The 16,880-nt window shown below is 44.9% G+C and overlaps 1 protein-coding gene across 1 annotated transcript in view; it reads left to right on the forward strand.

The window, feature by feature from the left end:
- CFH (complement factor H) overlaps nt 1-16,880 on the forward strand; it is a 1,233,551-nt gene that overhangs the window by 1,178,247 nt on the left and 38,424 nt on the right. Inside the window, exons 16-17 of the mRNA XM_063428115.1 lie at nt 4,033-4,080; nt 12,076-12,255. Coding sequence (XP_063284185.1) covers nt 4,033-4,080; nt 12,076-12,255 — 228 coding nt within the window. The remainder of the gene's footprint in view (nt 1-4,032; nt 4,081-12,075; nt 12,256-16,880) is intronic.

Raw genomic sequence — 16,880 nt, forward strand, 5'->3', positions numbered from 1 at the left:
TAATAAAAAAAATAAGAAGAATCTTTACCCCATACTGGAGTTTTTTTAATGTGGCAGCTGGCTAGCAAACTCTGGCCATCCACCACACAATTAAAGGACCACTCTAGTGCCAGGAAAACATACTCGTTTTCCTGGCACTAGAGTACCCTGAGGGTGCCCCCACCCTCAGGGACCCCCTCCCGCCGGGCTCTGGAGAGAGGAAGGGGTTAAACTTACCTCTTTTTCCAGCGCCGGGCGGGGAGCTTTCCTCCTCCTCTCCATCTTGATCGCGACGTCATCGGCTGAATGCGCATGCGCGGCAGGAGCCGCGCTCGCATTCAGCCGGTCGCATAGGAAAGCATTTACAATGCTTTCCTATGGACGCTTGCGTGCTCTCACTGTGATTTTCACAGTGAGAATCACGCAAGCGCCTCTAGCGGCTGTCAATGAGACAGCCACTAGAGGATTTGGAGGCTGGATTAACCCTCATTATAAACATAGCAGTTTCTCTGAAACTGCTATGTTTATAAAAAAAAGGGTTAATCCTAGAGGTACCTGGCACCCAGACCACTTCATTAAGCTGAAGTCGTCTGGGTGCCTAGAGTGGTCCTTTAACCTTCTGGTTCCAGCGACCCAGACGATGAGAGACCCACAATCTCCAGGCCCACCAGGAGGAAGGACTCTGACTCAGGCGACTTCCTGTCCACCAAGGGAGAGATCAAAACATTACATACGGGATATCTGAAAAGAAGACATGGTGGTATTATAACGGAGATGAATGGCCTCAAGACATGCATCGGGGCACTGGAGAACCGGGTGGGAGATACTTACAGCCACCCACTGCCAGATGGAGTCCATGTCCCAACAACTCCCTACGCCTTACCTATAATGTGACTACAATGGAGGCACAACACTTAAAAATAAATTTAGGCAACCGTGGCGCTACCAAATACGTGGGCCCTGAGGCCTTACTAGAGTTTACTAATAAAGTTGCAACAGCGATGGGAGCGAAGAAATCTCGTGAAGCAATGTCCAGAGTGGCAGCCTTCCGCATCAGGAAAGCCCTGACTGCTCCTGTGGACGCATCCAGGGACACTACTGCGGTCACCCAGGACATCTCAGTAAAAGCGGCCATCCTGGCCCAATCAAGAAAAACACCTACCACCAATGTCGAGGGCTCCCAAGTTAGAGTCTGCAATGACCTGCCTTTTTCCACCTTACTTGAGAGGAGAAAATTCACGACAGTCATCAAGCATTTGCGAGACCTCAGTATTGGAGACCGCTGTTGAGTGCTAGACACCCTAGTGGTATCAGGTGGGGACACCGTACACTCTCTGTCATCGACCGAACACCCCACAGAGTTCTTGCATGCACTTGGGCTAGCACAAACCTCATCTCCCCACATCTCCCCACAAAGGGATGTTACCACCCCAACCGCAAGAGATACCAACTGGAAGCAGAAGAGCTTTGAAACGCAAAACCCTCCATATAACTGCTCCTCTGCAGGAAGGCATGATACACAGACACTAGATGCCCATTGCCAGGGTGCCGGAGAGACCCAAGCCTAAAACGGATTCTGAGATTATTCTTTTATTTTGTTCAATTTTTATTTTGTTACATCCCTTGATTAGTTTGCTTTTCCTCATTTACTGAGATGTTCACTGTCAGTAAATTTTCCCTTGGCACAAGAGAGACTGGTCCCTCATGACCAATGTAGCGGTTACCTAGCTGTACCTGCAACAAAAGGAGCGAATGTGGAGATGTTGGTGAGTGAGCGAATGCATGGGTAGGGACGAGGACAAAGGACAGATAGCTAGGCTTGGGGATATCTGCAAGACATGTACTGCTGACATACTCAGCGACAAGTTTAGCTGCTCACCACGGGCCCTTCCAAAAGCAGTGATATTGTCTAAAGAACATGGTAGGCTGTTTCAGATATAGGAGCACAGTCTACATATTGGGCCTTAGCGTGAAATGTCCCTCTATGTTTTCAATGTCTTTTATTTCCTTTTCTTATTTTATACACATCCTATGATAGGGATGAAATATATGACACTCTATATGGCTTAAATGTGTGGTTATACTGATTTTAAGGGATCTTTAAAGGATCTTTGCTTGATTGGTCTGCCTTTAAAGGATCTTTGCTTGATTGGTCGCTGCTCTCGTTCGGCGATCAATGATATTGCCGGCAACTGGAGGAGTGACTGTAATCAGCTGTTCCACAAGTCACATACAATTATCTTTATTAAGTACAATTCTCTTTATTAAGTATCAAATAAAACATCTAAAGTTCATATAGAACCAGTCCTGGGTGGTCTTCTTGCTTGTCCGAGCGAGTGCGGCGACCAATCAAGCAAAGTTCCCTTAAAGGCACATACATCTGTATACTGTGAGCCTAGTTTAACTGGCTCCGGAGAAGGTGAGCAATTATTTGCAAGTGTAATTTAGGAAATTTATTCTGTCCTGACGATATTACGCTAGAAGCACCTGTCTCTTTTCCTTTTTGGGGAACTTCTGAGTCAAGATCCAGAAGAGGTCTGGTATTACCTGATATACCCCTGCGCATGTGATTTGAGCCTATCCCTATAGGGCTCTTCACCATGTGAGTGTGGTCTATATAAATGCACATGTCACTTTATATTTGAGATACTACACCATATTTTATTTCTTTCTAATTTAGACTTTCCAGTCTTTTTGTACCTTCCTTTAAAACTCGTAGGGTATGTGTTCATTTTACATATTACGATCTAGCACTCCACTGCGTAGACTCTTAGTGGTTTTTACCGCTGGGTTCACTTTTTCTCCACTATTATTTGTGTGTAATTTTGAGGTTTTACACAAGTGTTGAGTGGCTTTCCCTATACATATCTAGTTAATTTATTTATTAAGCGCCTCTTTATACACAGTGCACTTTGTGTTATGTATGATCACATACTGTAACTGAAGTCTAAACTTACCCTAAACTAATCCTACTCCCTAGCTGTTAGCCTATGGATTTGATTCCCCAGGCCTGGTTTTCTGTTTACATCACTACAGGGATATGGTATTAAGCCATGTGATATCCCCAGGGCACTCTATCTCTATCTAGCATAAACCTTACAGTGAACTGCCGTGTGTTTGTTGCTTAGACAAATGGTTCCCAACCTGTGGTACACATATCCCCAGGGATACAATCTAGTTCCCCCAGGGGTATGCGGAAAAAAAAATCAGTAATGGCGTTCTGCTGGTGCAGCCACACTGCACAGGTCGGGAACCACAGAGTGAGTGAGTCCATCGTGTGTCTCATGCACTTAGGCAATATGATCGGCATGAGCCATGGGGGGCCTGGTCATGTGCTTCAGCGCTTTAACAGTGTGATTGTGCCCCTTCTAGTCCGCAGGGAGTGCTGGGAGGAAGTTAGATCCAGCCTCATGGAAGAAGGGACGCAACCCGCGAAGGGGGCAAACCGGGAGAGATGCAAGCCTCTATCTCCTAACAGCCCCAGCCAGCAGAAGCCACCCTCCTGTACCCAAAAGGCAGGAAACAGGAGGGTGGCTAAAATGATGATGTGCATGCATGTTTTAGGTGTCTGTATCTGTATGTAGTGTTTGTATCTGTGTGTGTGCATGTGTATGTATGTCGGTGTAGCTGTGTGTATGCAGTGTGTGTATCGGTGTGTTTGTATCTGTGTATCTGCATATGTCAGTGTGCCTGTGCAACTGTATGTGTGTCAATGTTTGCATTTGTGTGTCTGTGCACCTGCATGTGTGGCAGTGTTTTCATCTGTGTCTCTACATCTGTATGTACAGTATGTGTATCAGTACATGTCAGCCTGTATCTGTGCGTCTGTACATCTGTATGTGTGTTAGCATGTATCTGTATGTGTGTCAGTGTTTGTATCTGTGTGTCAATATGTATCAGTGTGTCTGTGCAACTAAAGCTACCCTTTCACACATCTCTTTATAGTTCCTTACATTTCAATGCAGGTTTAAAGCAAAATGCAGAGAAATTACTATAACTAATTAATGGACTCCGAAAATACATTCATCTGTGCTTTCTTTTTTCTTCTTTTAGCTGAAAATCCTGAGCCTACACAACCTTCTACTGAAAGTGCAACTCAAGGTATGTTATGCTCTTCAGCTCCTGGTGGACGGCTCACATGATGCACAAGAATATAGATGGCTGATTCCTGTGCAAAAAGATGACTTACTGAAATAGTTATATAGACATTAAACTGTACCTTTCAAAAACTTCAAAGCTCACAAAATGTAATGGGGTACATTGGCATTGTGGAAGGCTTATTTAATATATGATCATAACAGAAAAAAGCAATCATATTTGCGCTAAATACAAATAAACCCCGTAATGTTACGGTTACCCTCAGTCTAGCTGAGAGTTGGACCGCTTAGTTAGTCTGGATTCCTATTGCTGAAGAGGGGAGAAGCTGCTTTCCTTAGTATTCCATACGAGTCCTGAAAATGTAGAATAATCCCACTAGCTATAGCCAGGGCCGGACTGGGACAAAAATTCAGCCCGGGCGGGGCCAGAAAGGGGACGTGTAATGTCACCACCATTAACACGCACCCATCACAAAATAATTTGTGTTGTAGTGTATGTGTAAAGGGGTCTGTTTGTGGCGTACTATGTGTGGTTAGATGCTGTAGTGTTTGTGTGTTTCTGGGTTGTAAAGTATGTGTGTATGTGCGTGTGTGTGTGTGTTTAGAGGGCCTGTGGAGTATGTGGGCCTAGGGGATGTAGTGTGTGCATGTAAGGCTGTACAGTGTGTTTGTGAGTGTATCTAGGAGCTCTAGTGTGTGTATACATATAGGGGCTGTAGAGCACATGTGTATAGGTGTGTCAATGTATGCATAGGTGGTATAGTGTGTACAGGGGGTGTAGAATGTGTATTTATAGGGGATATAAATCAGTGTGTGTGCATGCAGGGGGTGTAATATGTGTGTTTATAGGGGTATAAAGTATGTGAGTGCAGGGAGTGTAGTGCATGTTTAGGCGGTATAGTGTGTGTTTACTGTGCGCATGTGAGTGCTCTGGGTATAGTGTGTATATAAGGGGTATAGAGTGTGTGTAGTGTGTTTGTGTGAGTGCAGGGGGTGTAATGTGCATACAGGGATATAGTGTGTGTGTAGTATTTATAGAAAGGTATAGCATCTGTGCAGTGTGTTTGTGTGTAAGTGCACGAGATGTAGTGTGTATATAGGGGTATAGTGTGTGTAGTGCTTTTGTGTGTAAGTATGCTTGTGTGTTAGTGCAGGGGAGCAGTATGCATGGGGTTTAGTGTGTTAGTGCAGGGGGTGTAGTGTGTGTTTGTGTGTTAGTGCAGGGGGTGCAGTGTGTGTTTGTGTGTTAGTGCAGGGGGTGCAGTGTGTCTGTGTGTCAGTGCAGGGGGTGCAGTGTGTCTGTGTGTTAGTGCAGGAGGTGCAGTGTGTCTGTGTGTTAGTGCAGGGGAGCAGTATGCATGGGGTTTAGTGTGTTAGTGCAGGGGGTGTAGTGTGTGTTTGTGTGTTAGTGCAGGGGGTACAGTGTGTCTGTGTGTTAGTGCAGGGGAGCAGTATGCATGGGGTTTAGTGTGTTAGTGCAGGGGGTGTAGTGTGTGTTTGTGTGTTAGTGCAGGGGGTGCAGTGTGTCTGTGTGTTAGTGCAGGGGGTGCAGTGTGTCTGTGTGTTAGTGCAGGGGTGTAGTGTGTTAGTGCAGGGGATGCAGTGTGTTTGTGTGTTAGTGCAGGGGATGCAGTGTGTTTGTGTGTTAGTGCAGGGGGTGCAGCGTGTCTGTGTGTTGATGCAGGGGGTGCAGTGTGTTTGTGTGTTGGTGCAGGGGGTGCAGTGTGTCTGTGTGTTGGTGCAGGGGGTGCAGTGTGTCTGTGTGTTAGTGCAGGGGGTGCAGTGTGTCTGTGTGTTAGTGCAGGGGGTGCAGTGTGTCTGTGTGTTAGTGCAGGGGGTGTAGTGTGTGTTTGTGTGTTAGTGCAGGGGGTACAGTGTGTCTGTGTGTTAGTGCAGGGGAGCAGTATGCATGGGGTTTAGTGTGTTAGTGCAGGGGGTGTAGTGTGTGTTTGTGTGTTAGTGCAGGGGGTGTAGTGTGTGTTTGTGTGTTAGTGCAGGGGGTGCAGTGTGTGTATATGTGAGGGGGTGTATATAGATATGGTCTTAAATTAATTATTTATTTAAAAAAAAAATCCCATTTAATTCCTTTTATAACTTTGTGGTTGGATATGGGCTTAAATTAATAATTTAATTAAAAAAAACAACAACGACATTTACTCTATTATAACTTTGCAGGGGGGAGATGAAACATGCAGGTACCTGGTAGTCCAGTGAGGGGCCACGCCGCACACCGATCCCTGGCGGTCCAGTGGCAGGTAATTTCAGTCTGTACCCCGCAGGGTACAGACCATGTCTCTCTCCCTCTCGCGAGCACCGTATTTTCAGAGCGTTGCCGCGGGTTACCATGGCAACGCTCTCATAATCTCGGAGCTCGCGAGAGGAAGAGAAGGCAGCTTCTCGGCGTGGGAACTCCATCTTTGGGCCGGTGCTGCCCTGCATGGGCCAGCAGGGGAGATCTTTTGATCTTTCCTACCGGCCTTGGCCCATGGCCATCGCGGCCCACCGGGCATTTGCCCGATGGCCAGTCCGGGCCTGGCTATAGCACAGCTAGGATACCCTTCTGCCCACAAAACGAGTCAAGGCTGCGATTTAAAGGTCAAACAAGAACTGAGGACTGGGATGCCCAGCCTGCTTTTTATTGTGGTTACATGCAAAAAGAACACACCCAGGGGGAGGCATAAAATCACCAATCACACATATGGTACAACCCACACATCCCCTCCCCTCAGATAAACAGTTAACCCAATTATGCTGTACATATTTTTAGCCAAGTTCTGGATGTACCCCAAAAACAGGCACCGCTGGATAGCCCTTGTTCAGGGGAGCAACATATCTGAAAATCAGCCCATTCGGATGAACGGTTCGGGAGCTATGGGGTTCCAAAGTTTTGACCGACCGCACAGACTTTCTGGCCAAAAATAGTTCCACAAGTTTTGGCCTTGCGGTCGGTCTCCGTTCGTACGTTAAAACTCCACGAAACCCTTGCCATCCATAGTTACATGGGGAGTATAGCAAACCCCGGGATAAAGGGTAATCTTTCTACCGAATGGCGGGCCGTTCGGTAGGCCCAGCACGAAGTTACGTTATCCTGGAGGTCTCAGCGGTGTTCGCCTGTTTGCGTCTCCGTTTTTAGTTCCAGACGATTGCTGGCAAACACCGCTGTTCGCACGTAAGATGGCCGCGAACACGTGCAAAGTCCCGAAATGGCGGCCACCTATACGTTACACAAAGGATTCGTGCTGAACCATGCGAACGGCTGTAAAATAGGGCTGGAAGGTAAAATAGCACTTAACTGCACACAGGGTAAATAATGGTTTTGTAACACCCTAAAATAGTGTTCCCTTTGTATACTTAACATTACAAAAAAAGGGGAAATTGTGTAATATTGTGTAATATGTCACCAAAAAGTGATATATATATATATATATATATATATATATATATATATATTTAAACAACCTGCATATAATAAAACAAAAATCACAAGGTATCTGGGAAAAAATCTAAATCTAAATATATATATATATATATATATAGTGCAGTAGGACCAGAACAGAGGTGGTGGTGGGGAGGGGTGAGAGGGGAGAGAACTCACCAGGGACAGACTGACAGCCTTCTGGGCCCCTGAGCAAAATTATCTCTTGGGCCTCTTAAGATATATATATATATATATATATATATATATATATATATATATATATATATATATATATATTTATTATTATTATTCAAAATGTTGGTTGTTGCACATACATGCGCAAAGACAAGCTCACTACACACCTCACTACAGACAGCTCACACTGACATACAGAACAAGCTCTCTATAGACAGCTCACTGACATGTACACAATGTCACTACCCACAAGCTTACTGACACAATTCACAAGCTCACTCAGACACACAAGCTTACTTCTAAAAAATCACTACATACAAGCTCACCCACAAACATTCAAGCTCACTATAGTAAGATACCTACACACAGCTCACTACAGAAATCTCACTTCACACAAGTTCACCAACAGACATTTAAGATCACTCTTTAAATAATGACTACACACTGCTCACTACGCGCACCAAGCTCACTACAGAAAGCTTGTTGACATATTCAAGCTCACTACAAACCTCTAACTACACACAAACCCATGCAGCTCACTGACACACACACACACACAAGCTCACTACACATAGCTTGCTACAGAAAACTCACTGACACATATGAAAGCTCACTGACATACACACAAGCTTACTAAACACAAGCTCACTGACACATTCACAAGCTCACTCACAGACACACTATTCCAATAAGTCCACTATTAAGAAATCACTTCACACAGCTCACTACCGAAATCTCACTACACACAAGCTCACCCACAGACATCCAAGATCACTATAGAAATAATCACTACACACCGCTCACAACGCACACCAAGTTCACAACAAAAAGCTCATTGATATATACAAGCTCCAAAGAAACCTTTAACTACACACAGTCACACAGTTCAGACACACACACACACACAAGCTCACTACAGCAAACTAACTGACACACACAGACACAAGCTCACTGACACATACACAAGCTCACTACACACAAGCTCACTGACATACATGATCACAAGCTCACACAGCTCATTACAGACAGCTCACTCGCATGCACACAATGTCACTAAACACAAGCTCACTGACACTCACATGTTCACTAAACACAAGCTCTTTGACATACACACACACACAAGCTTACTGACACACACAAGCTCAGTGACACACACAAGCTCAGTGACACACACACAAGCTCACTACACACACAAGCTCAGTGACACACACACGCTCAGTGACACACACACGCTCAGTGACACACACGCTCATTAAACACACTCATGCTCACTACACACACACGCTCATTACACACACACAATCTCAGTAAACACAGACTCACTTACACGCACACCCAAGCTAAACACACACACACACATACACACACACACACACACACCTAGCTCACTAAACACAGGCTCACTACACACACATGCTCACTGCATGCACACAGAAGATCACTAGCACACAAGATAACCCTGTCACTTACCCTTTGCTGCTGTGGATGGAGAGCTGGAACACAGGCTGTTCCTTACAGCATGGCCAGGTTTGAACTGGGTGCAGAGATTAGGTGCTGCTGGTCCCTGCAGCTTGTGCTGCTCATGGGAGAAGCTCAAAGGGGCACGTAGGGGTTTACCTTTGACTCCACAGAGAGGAGGGCCTGAGGGAGGAGGAAATTTCCCTCCTCTTCTACAAACATAGAGCTCTCCCGACGGGGAAGTTTAACAGAAACCAGGTACGAAGAGGTTCCTGCTGGTCTCACACTGCATTAATGCCTTATTTAATGTTGGGCTGGTTGGGGAGATCCTCTGATCTCTCAAGCCCAGCCACAGCATTCCCAGGCCACTGGCAGCCACCGGCCGTCGGTCAATGACCAATGTGCCCGAGTGGTCAGTCCACCCCTGGAACTCACTGAGTGGATGAAATATCAGGCATATCTCCCTCTCAAATGGAGTGAGGAAATGTCGACAAACAGTCTTTAAGGAGAATCTTGATCACTCAGAATGGCAAAAAAAAGAGAGCATATATAGTACAGATGGTATTAAAAATACACATATATTAAACAATATTGCATTTACAAGATTTAAATGACAAAAGAGCCTATCTCCACAACCAGCTTGGTGTCCAGACTTCAGCAAAAGCAGCAATAAGCTCTAGATGTAAAAATGCAGACAGGAAAATAATAGAAAAATACAAAACACAATAAAATGTCTGAGAGGGAGACGAACACACAATGCACTAACATTTACACACACTATTCACTAACATTTACACACACTACATCCTTACACAAACACACTCTGCAGTCACTACACACACTACATCCTTACACAAACACACTCTGCAGCATAGGCGTGCGCAGCCTATTGCATTAGGGTGTGCACCCTCAAGCACAAGCACACGCGGCGTGTATATATATATATATATATATATGTATATATATATACACATATATACACACACACAAAGCTGTGTGTGTGCTGTGTGAGGGTGCTGTTAGTGTGATGTGTGTGTGCTGGTAGTGTACTATGTGGGTGAGGGTGTTTGTGTGTGCGTGCTTGTGAGGGTGCTGTGAATGTACTGTGTGTCAGGGTGCTGTTTGTGTGTGTGTGTGTGTGCACTTGTGAGGGTGCTGTAAATGTACTGTGTGTCAGGGTGCTGTTTGTGTGTGAGGGTACTGGTAGTGTTTTGTGTGTGTGTGTTAGGGTCCTGTTTGTGTTTGTGAGGGTGCTGTGTGTGTGGGTGCTGTATGTGTGTGGGTGCTGTATGTGTGTGGGTGCTGTGTGTGTGGGTGCTGTGTGTGTTTGGGTGCTGTGTGTGTGTGGGTGCTGTGTGTGTTTGGGTGCTGTGTGTGTGTGTGGGTGCTGTGTGTGTGTGGGGGTGCTGTGTGTGTGTGGGTGCTGTGTGTGTGTGGGTGCTGTGTGTGTGTGGGTGCTGTGTGTGTGTGGGTGCTGTGTGTGTGTGGGTGCTGTGTGTCTGTGGGTGCTGTATGTGTGTGGGTGCTGTGTGTCTGTCGGTGCTGTATGTGTGTGGGTGCTGTGTATGTCTGTGGGTGCTGTGTATGTCTGTGGGTGCTGTGTATGTCTGTGGGTGCTGTGTATGTATGTGGGTGTGCTGTGTATGTGTGTGGGTGTGCTGTGTATGTCTGTGGGTGTGCTGTGTATGTCTGTGGGTGTGCTGTGTATGTCTGTGGGTGCTGTGTATGTGTGTGTGCTGTGTGTGTGTGTGCTGCGTATGTGTATGTGTGTGGGTGATTGTGGGGGGTGGAGGTGGGGGTACATTATTTAATATCCCCCCTCCCTTCTTGCTTTATGTGGGGAGGGGGGATTCTTGTTCCTTGTCCCTGGTGGTCCAGTGGAGGTGGAGGCAGATCAGTTATCCCCCCTCCCTTCTTACCTTATGCCTGGGAGGGGGGATCCTGCTGCTGCTGCACTCACCTGCTGCCCTGGTGGCCCAGAGGAGAGTGAACTCTAGCCCCGCAGGGCTAGAGTTCACTCACGCGAGATCTGAGCGTTGCCGCGGCAACGCTCAGATCTCGCGAGAGGAACCCGGCGGAGCTGCTGGCAATAGCTCCGCCGGTCCTCTCCTGCCTCCCTCCCTGCCTGTGAGCCGGGGAGGGGAGGCTGAGAGCAGAGCCGGCGCTCGGATAGCGCCGGCTCTGCATGAGCCGGCAGGGGGGATCCTGAGATCTCCCCTGCCGGTCTCAATACATAGGCGTGCCGCGGGGATTAGGGTGTGCCCAGGCACACCCGGCACACCCCGTGCGCATGCCTATGCTCTGCAGTCACTACACAAACACACAGTCTGCAGTCACTATACACACATTAAATACTTACACAAACACACACTATGTAGTTGCTATACACACACACTACATCGACTACACAGACATACTCTGCATTCACTACACACACACACTACATCCAGCAGGGGAGGAGCGTGGGCATACCCTGAATCAGCGCCGAGGGACATCGGCGCTGGATACAGGTAAGTCACTGAAGGGGTTTTAACCCCTTCAGCAACCTGGGATGGGGGGTGGGAGGGAGAGGGGACCTGCAGTGCCTGGAAAACTGTTTGTTTTACTGGCACTGGAGAGTCCCTTTAAGGTTTGATGGTGCCCATTACAACTGAAATTCACTTTGAATTCTCACTTCAGTAATTAATTCTCTGTGTATACCTTAGGTTACATGCTATTGTCTAACAGACACCAGCATATATTTTATTTTCCTGCAATTAGATAATTAACCTAAATGTGTCCAAAATAGAGCTCAATTTAGGGTTGCCAGAGCAAATAAATATATCTAGCTGGACAGAAATGCTTAAAAATGTAAAATGCTGCACATTGAAAATATGTTAGTTTTTTATTCCTCATTCACAATAACCATGCATTTTTATTTATCTTTAGAGAAAAGACAAAAATGTCCACCAGCGCACAGCCCAATCAATGCTGAGATCAAAAATCCAAAGGCTGAGTATTATAGCGGTGACACAGTAGAAATTGAGTGTTCACCTAAGTATATTCTTAATGGTGATCGTATAATCCTTTGTAAGGATGGAAAATGGCAATCTTCTCCTCAGTGCATTCGTGAGTAATATTTATGAAACAACTTTTAATCAGTTAGCAATTTAGTAACATTCAATCAATTGATAAATAAGGTAATAACTTTCTATGTTAGTATTCACTTTTTCCAACCTAATGTATTAAACCTTACAGAAAACATATATAATGCATGAACAGAATAACCACTTTAATTAAATGTATGTGTATATATATAAACGTCCCAGGTCCCATCACTCGATGCTCCCGGTCTTTTAATGCTCCGGTGCGATCTCCAAACAAAATTGTATACAATACCAGTAGAGAGCACTCAGGGGTCTTTCAAAGTAAATTTCATCTGTTGCTTTATTGAGCAATTACAAATTCACACAACGTTCCAGTCGACGTTTCAGTCTGTAAAAGTCTTAAAAAAAGTATTTTACAGACTGAAACGTCGACTGGAACGTTGTGTGAATTTGTAATTGCTCAATAAAGCAACAGATGAAATTTACTTTGAAAGACTCCTGAGTGCTCCCTACTGGTATTGTGTGTGTGTGTATATATATATATATATATATATATATATATATATATATATACACACACACTAATTACTACTCATTTGTCAAAGAACTGCCATTCATTATATGCCTTATACTAATGTACAGCATGAAAATTAGGTTTAAGAAAAATAACTTTGTCCAAAAATGTGTTTTAGTTCCGGAGGCATGTATCATGTTATATGGTGATTTGGTTTGTTCACAAAAAAATGCCAATTATTGTGCTGCAATAAATAAAACGGCTACAATAATATTACCTACTGTAGCAGTACTCCTAACTGGATATCTCTGCTTAATTTCTCTCAAAGCTGGAAGAAACGCTGTTCAGTGGATATAGCTTTATCACAGTAATCAGACACTATATGATTCTGTACAACAGATTTTTATTGTCAAGGCACAGTCTTTAATACAAATAAAAGACTATTTAGTTTAGAGTAAGCCCACGCTGGTGCCCCTGTTTCTGGGAAATAATTGAGTTAGCCCTCACTTAAACTAATTATCTCATGGATACAGAGGACACAACACAAAATACCCCCCAAAATACATAAAAACAAGCAGGAACCCCAATACATTATATATTCCCAGATAGCTCTAAACCGAGTGCCCAAGTTGGCAAAATAGCGCTCATATCCACGAAGAATAGACAAATTGCCACTTAAGATTTGACCGGCCACTAACAAGGTCTATGCCTAAAAGAGTTCCCGAGCAAATTACTTTTTAACCAGTCAAATATCAGGAGTTCCTGTGGACAAACAAGGAGGGGCTCCCCCTGGCTCTCTGGAAGAGATAGGTACTCACAGCCTATTGTACCTCCCCTCCAAATACTGCTCTCCTGGCTAGTCGGGAAGTCAGCAAAACAGAGGTAGAAGTTGTCTGTGAAATGCGAGTTGGCGCTGCCGAGTTCCACAAAATTGTTACGAAGTCCTGCTACAGTTCTCGTGGCTCTCTAGATTCAATGGCCAGCTGTGGGGAGAGGGGATCTCAGTCATTTGGCATGGAGAGGGGAGGAAGGAGAACCTGGGGTAGTAAAATAGTCTGTTACTGAAAAGATGGGGGAATACAACAAGATCTGCCACACCTAGCCTACTTGACTAATGGCTACATGATATTAGGCATGTTTGCAATGTCTATTCTGAGATATCAAAATTAGATTATTATTATTATCAAATACCTGGTTTTAAGAAAATATATGAGAGAACTTGATTTATTATTTTAATTTACGTAGTTAGGCTGAAAAGAGAAATTACTCCATCAAATTCAGCATTTCTCACATATGTTTTTGCTGTTGATCCAAAAGAAGGCAAAAAACCCAGTTTGAAGCTCTTTCCAATTTTGCAACAAACTAGGGCAATAAAATATATATATATTTTTTTTAAAAAAAAATCTTTATTTTTGCGTGAAAGTCTTGTTATAAATACAACATAAATTTTTGATGTACAAAGGTTTCCAACCGTGTTCATTTTACATTTTCTTTCTCATGTTTTCGGTTAAGCTTGTCTTTTATGAAGTACAACAAGGACAATTCACTTTTTTTTTTTTTTTTAAAGTTTGTTTATGTAGCCTGAGTGTCGGGCCAGCAGAATGCAATAAACTAAACCTTCTAAGATAGGGAGCTGACATTATCTTAAGAATGTGATGTTTTTCGGATGGGGATTGTGTCACCTGTTCTGTGTAGTTTGGCCCTGGTCCAGCCAGGGGTCTCTGTGTTTATCAATATGTGGGATGTTGGTGCCCAGATCCCCTCCTGGTGTATTAAGGAGGAGGAAGAAATAGTTTAGAAAGAGTAAGAGATGGTAAGGGTGGGGGGGTGATAAAAGAGAGGGGGGGAGGAAGGAGTAGGGAATAAGTCAGTTCGGTATGGCGCAGGGGGCCCCCGGAGCCTCGTCCCGCGCTCCCAGACCATGTGGGGTTTTTCGTCTGTTTGTGTCTTGTTCCTATAGGGGGATGGCGGATCAAGGTATATCGTCGGAAAGGTCGCAGTTTGGCCAGGATTCCCACATCTTATCAAATCTAGACATGGTTCCTCTTACCCGGGCTGTCAAGCTATCCATTAGGTATAGTTGTTTCATATCAGATATTACTCTCTTTAAGGGTGACATATCTACTTTTAGCCATGAACGTGCTAGAACTCACCTTGCTGCTAATGTTATTTTGTGGAGCAATTTCTGTTCCCTTTTTGTCCAGTCGTCTAGAGATCTATTTAATAGATATGTCCAGGGCTTTAGGTCAGGTGCCCTATGGAAGATTATTTTGAGTAGATTATACATTTTTGTCCAGAAGTTTTGTACCCGTGGGCATTCCCACCACATATGGAGGTATGTGCCCCTGAGGCCACATCCCCTCCAGCAGTCATCAGATGGTGCTTTTCGCATATGAAAGAGCTTGACCGGTGTGGTGTACTACCTGAACATTGTTTTGTACGATTGTTCCTGAAGGGATACACATATGGACACCGCGTTGTTAGCCTCCCATATTTCCCTCCACTCTACACCCTCCAGGACTTCTCCCAGGTCTCTCTCCCATGTGTCTGCATATGTTAGTGTACCCCACTCTTCTGTTTCTGAGCATATGTGTGTGTACATCCTGGATATAAGTCCCGATTGTGTGGATTCAGGCACGTTCTCTCAAAGAAGGTCAATGGTCCCTTCCCCGCCTTTTGTATGAGTGAGTGTTGTGCATAATTCTTGAGTTGCAAGTACCGAAAGAAGTCTGTGGATGTGAGGTGTGCTGTCTGTTGTAAATGGTCGAATGTAACTATACTATCGTTCTTGAACATGTGGCATATTCTCTGTAGCCCCTCTTTTTCTAGATTTTTTTAGGAGGGCGTGCATGTTGGCTTCTGCTATTTCCTGAATGGCGGGGTCTTGTGGTGTGTGATTGTAAGTGTCTTGTAGTAGTCTGTGAAGACCTGAGCAATGTCTGATGGAGTGTTTTTGATGGATCCATCCTTGTGTTTAAATCGTAGTGATGTGTGTCCTGTTTTGCCGTGGACGCAGAGATCTGGCCAGTAGAGTATCCATCTTGTTTGATTTTTCATAGAAGGTCCTCTTGGACCATGTGATAGCTTTAGCAGTGTCGTCAAGGAATAGTTTGGTGATGGATCTCCTGGTCTCATTTAGTTGTTCTAGAATCTGTTGGGTTGGTGTGGTTTTGTTCTAGTTTTCCTAGCAAGTCCAGCAACTGGGTCAATTTCTGCGACTTTTGCGCCTTCTTCCGCGTGGCCAATTTTATACATGTGCCCCTTATCACCGCCTTGTGTGCGGCCCAAAGAGTGCTTGGGGAGACGTCTTCTGTATCGTTATTTGTGAAGTAGTCCTGTATGTCCTGTCATATTGCCTTCAGTGTTTCGTTGGAGACGCTGTTCATATGTTCCCCAAGGTTAGGGATATGTCAGCATGATCCGACCACGTTATGGTTCCTATCGCCGACGCAATTACCCTAGCCATGCAAGCGTTGTTCACCAGGAAGTGATCAATCCTGGAGTAAGTCCCATGTGGAGCCGAGTAAAATGTATAGTGGAGGTCACTAGGATGTTGTGCCTGCCATGCGTCAATTAAGCCGTTGCCGTGCATGAATTTGTGGAGCAATTTATGCCCTGCCCTGCGACCTTGGTTGGCCATCTCTGGAACTCCTGTCCGTGGCCGGACACCATACGGCATTTAGGTCTCCCCCCACAATAATCATGCCGTGTGGCAGAGTTTTGATTTTTTCAGTTAGGTTATCCCAAAAAGCTACATCTGGGGCATTGGGGGCGTATACATTTACTAAATGTACTGGGTGGGAATATAGGGTGCCTGTAAGCACTAAGTATCTGCCCTCTGGGTCCGGGTCTGAGCTTAGTATGTGGATTGGGCATTTGTTGTGTATGAGTATAGCTACCCCGTTGCCCTTTCGGAGTGATCTAGCTTCGTATGTAGTGGAGTATGTGCGGTCGTGCAGTTGGAATGATGTGCGTTTGGACATGTGTGTTTCCTGTAAAAAGGCTATGTCCGACCCTAGGCTCTTAATTTTTCTGAAAATCAGTTGTCTCTTTTTGGGGGCGTTCAGTCCTTTAACGTTAATTGATGTGAATTTTAAGGCCATGTCTGCGGTTGTGGAGTGTGCCGTTTAGTG

This window comes from Pelobates fuscus, chromosome 7 (assembly GCF_036172605.1).
Source record: "Pelobates fuscus isolate aPelFus1 chromosome 7, aPelFus1.pri, whole genome shotgun sequence".
NCBI classification, from domain to species: Eukaryota; Metazoa; Chordata; class Amphibia; order Anura; family Pelobatidae; genus Pelobates; species Pelobates fuscus.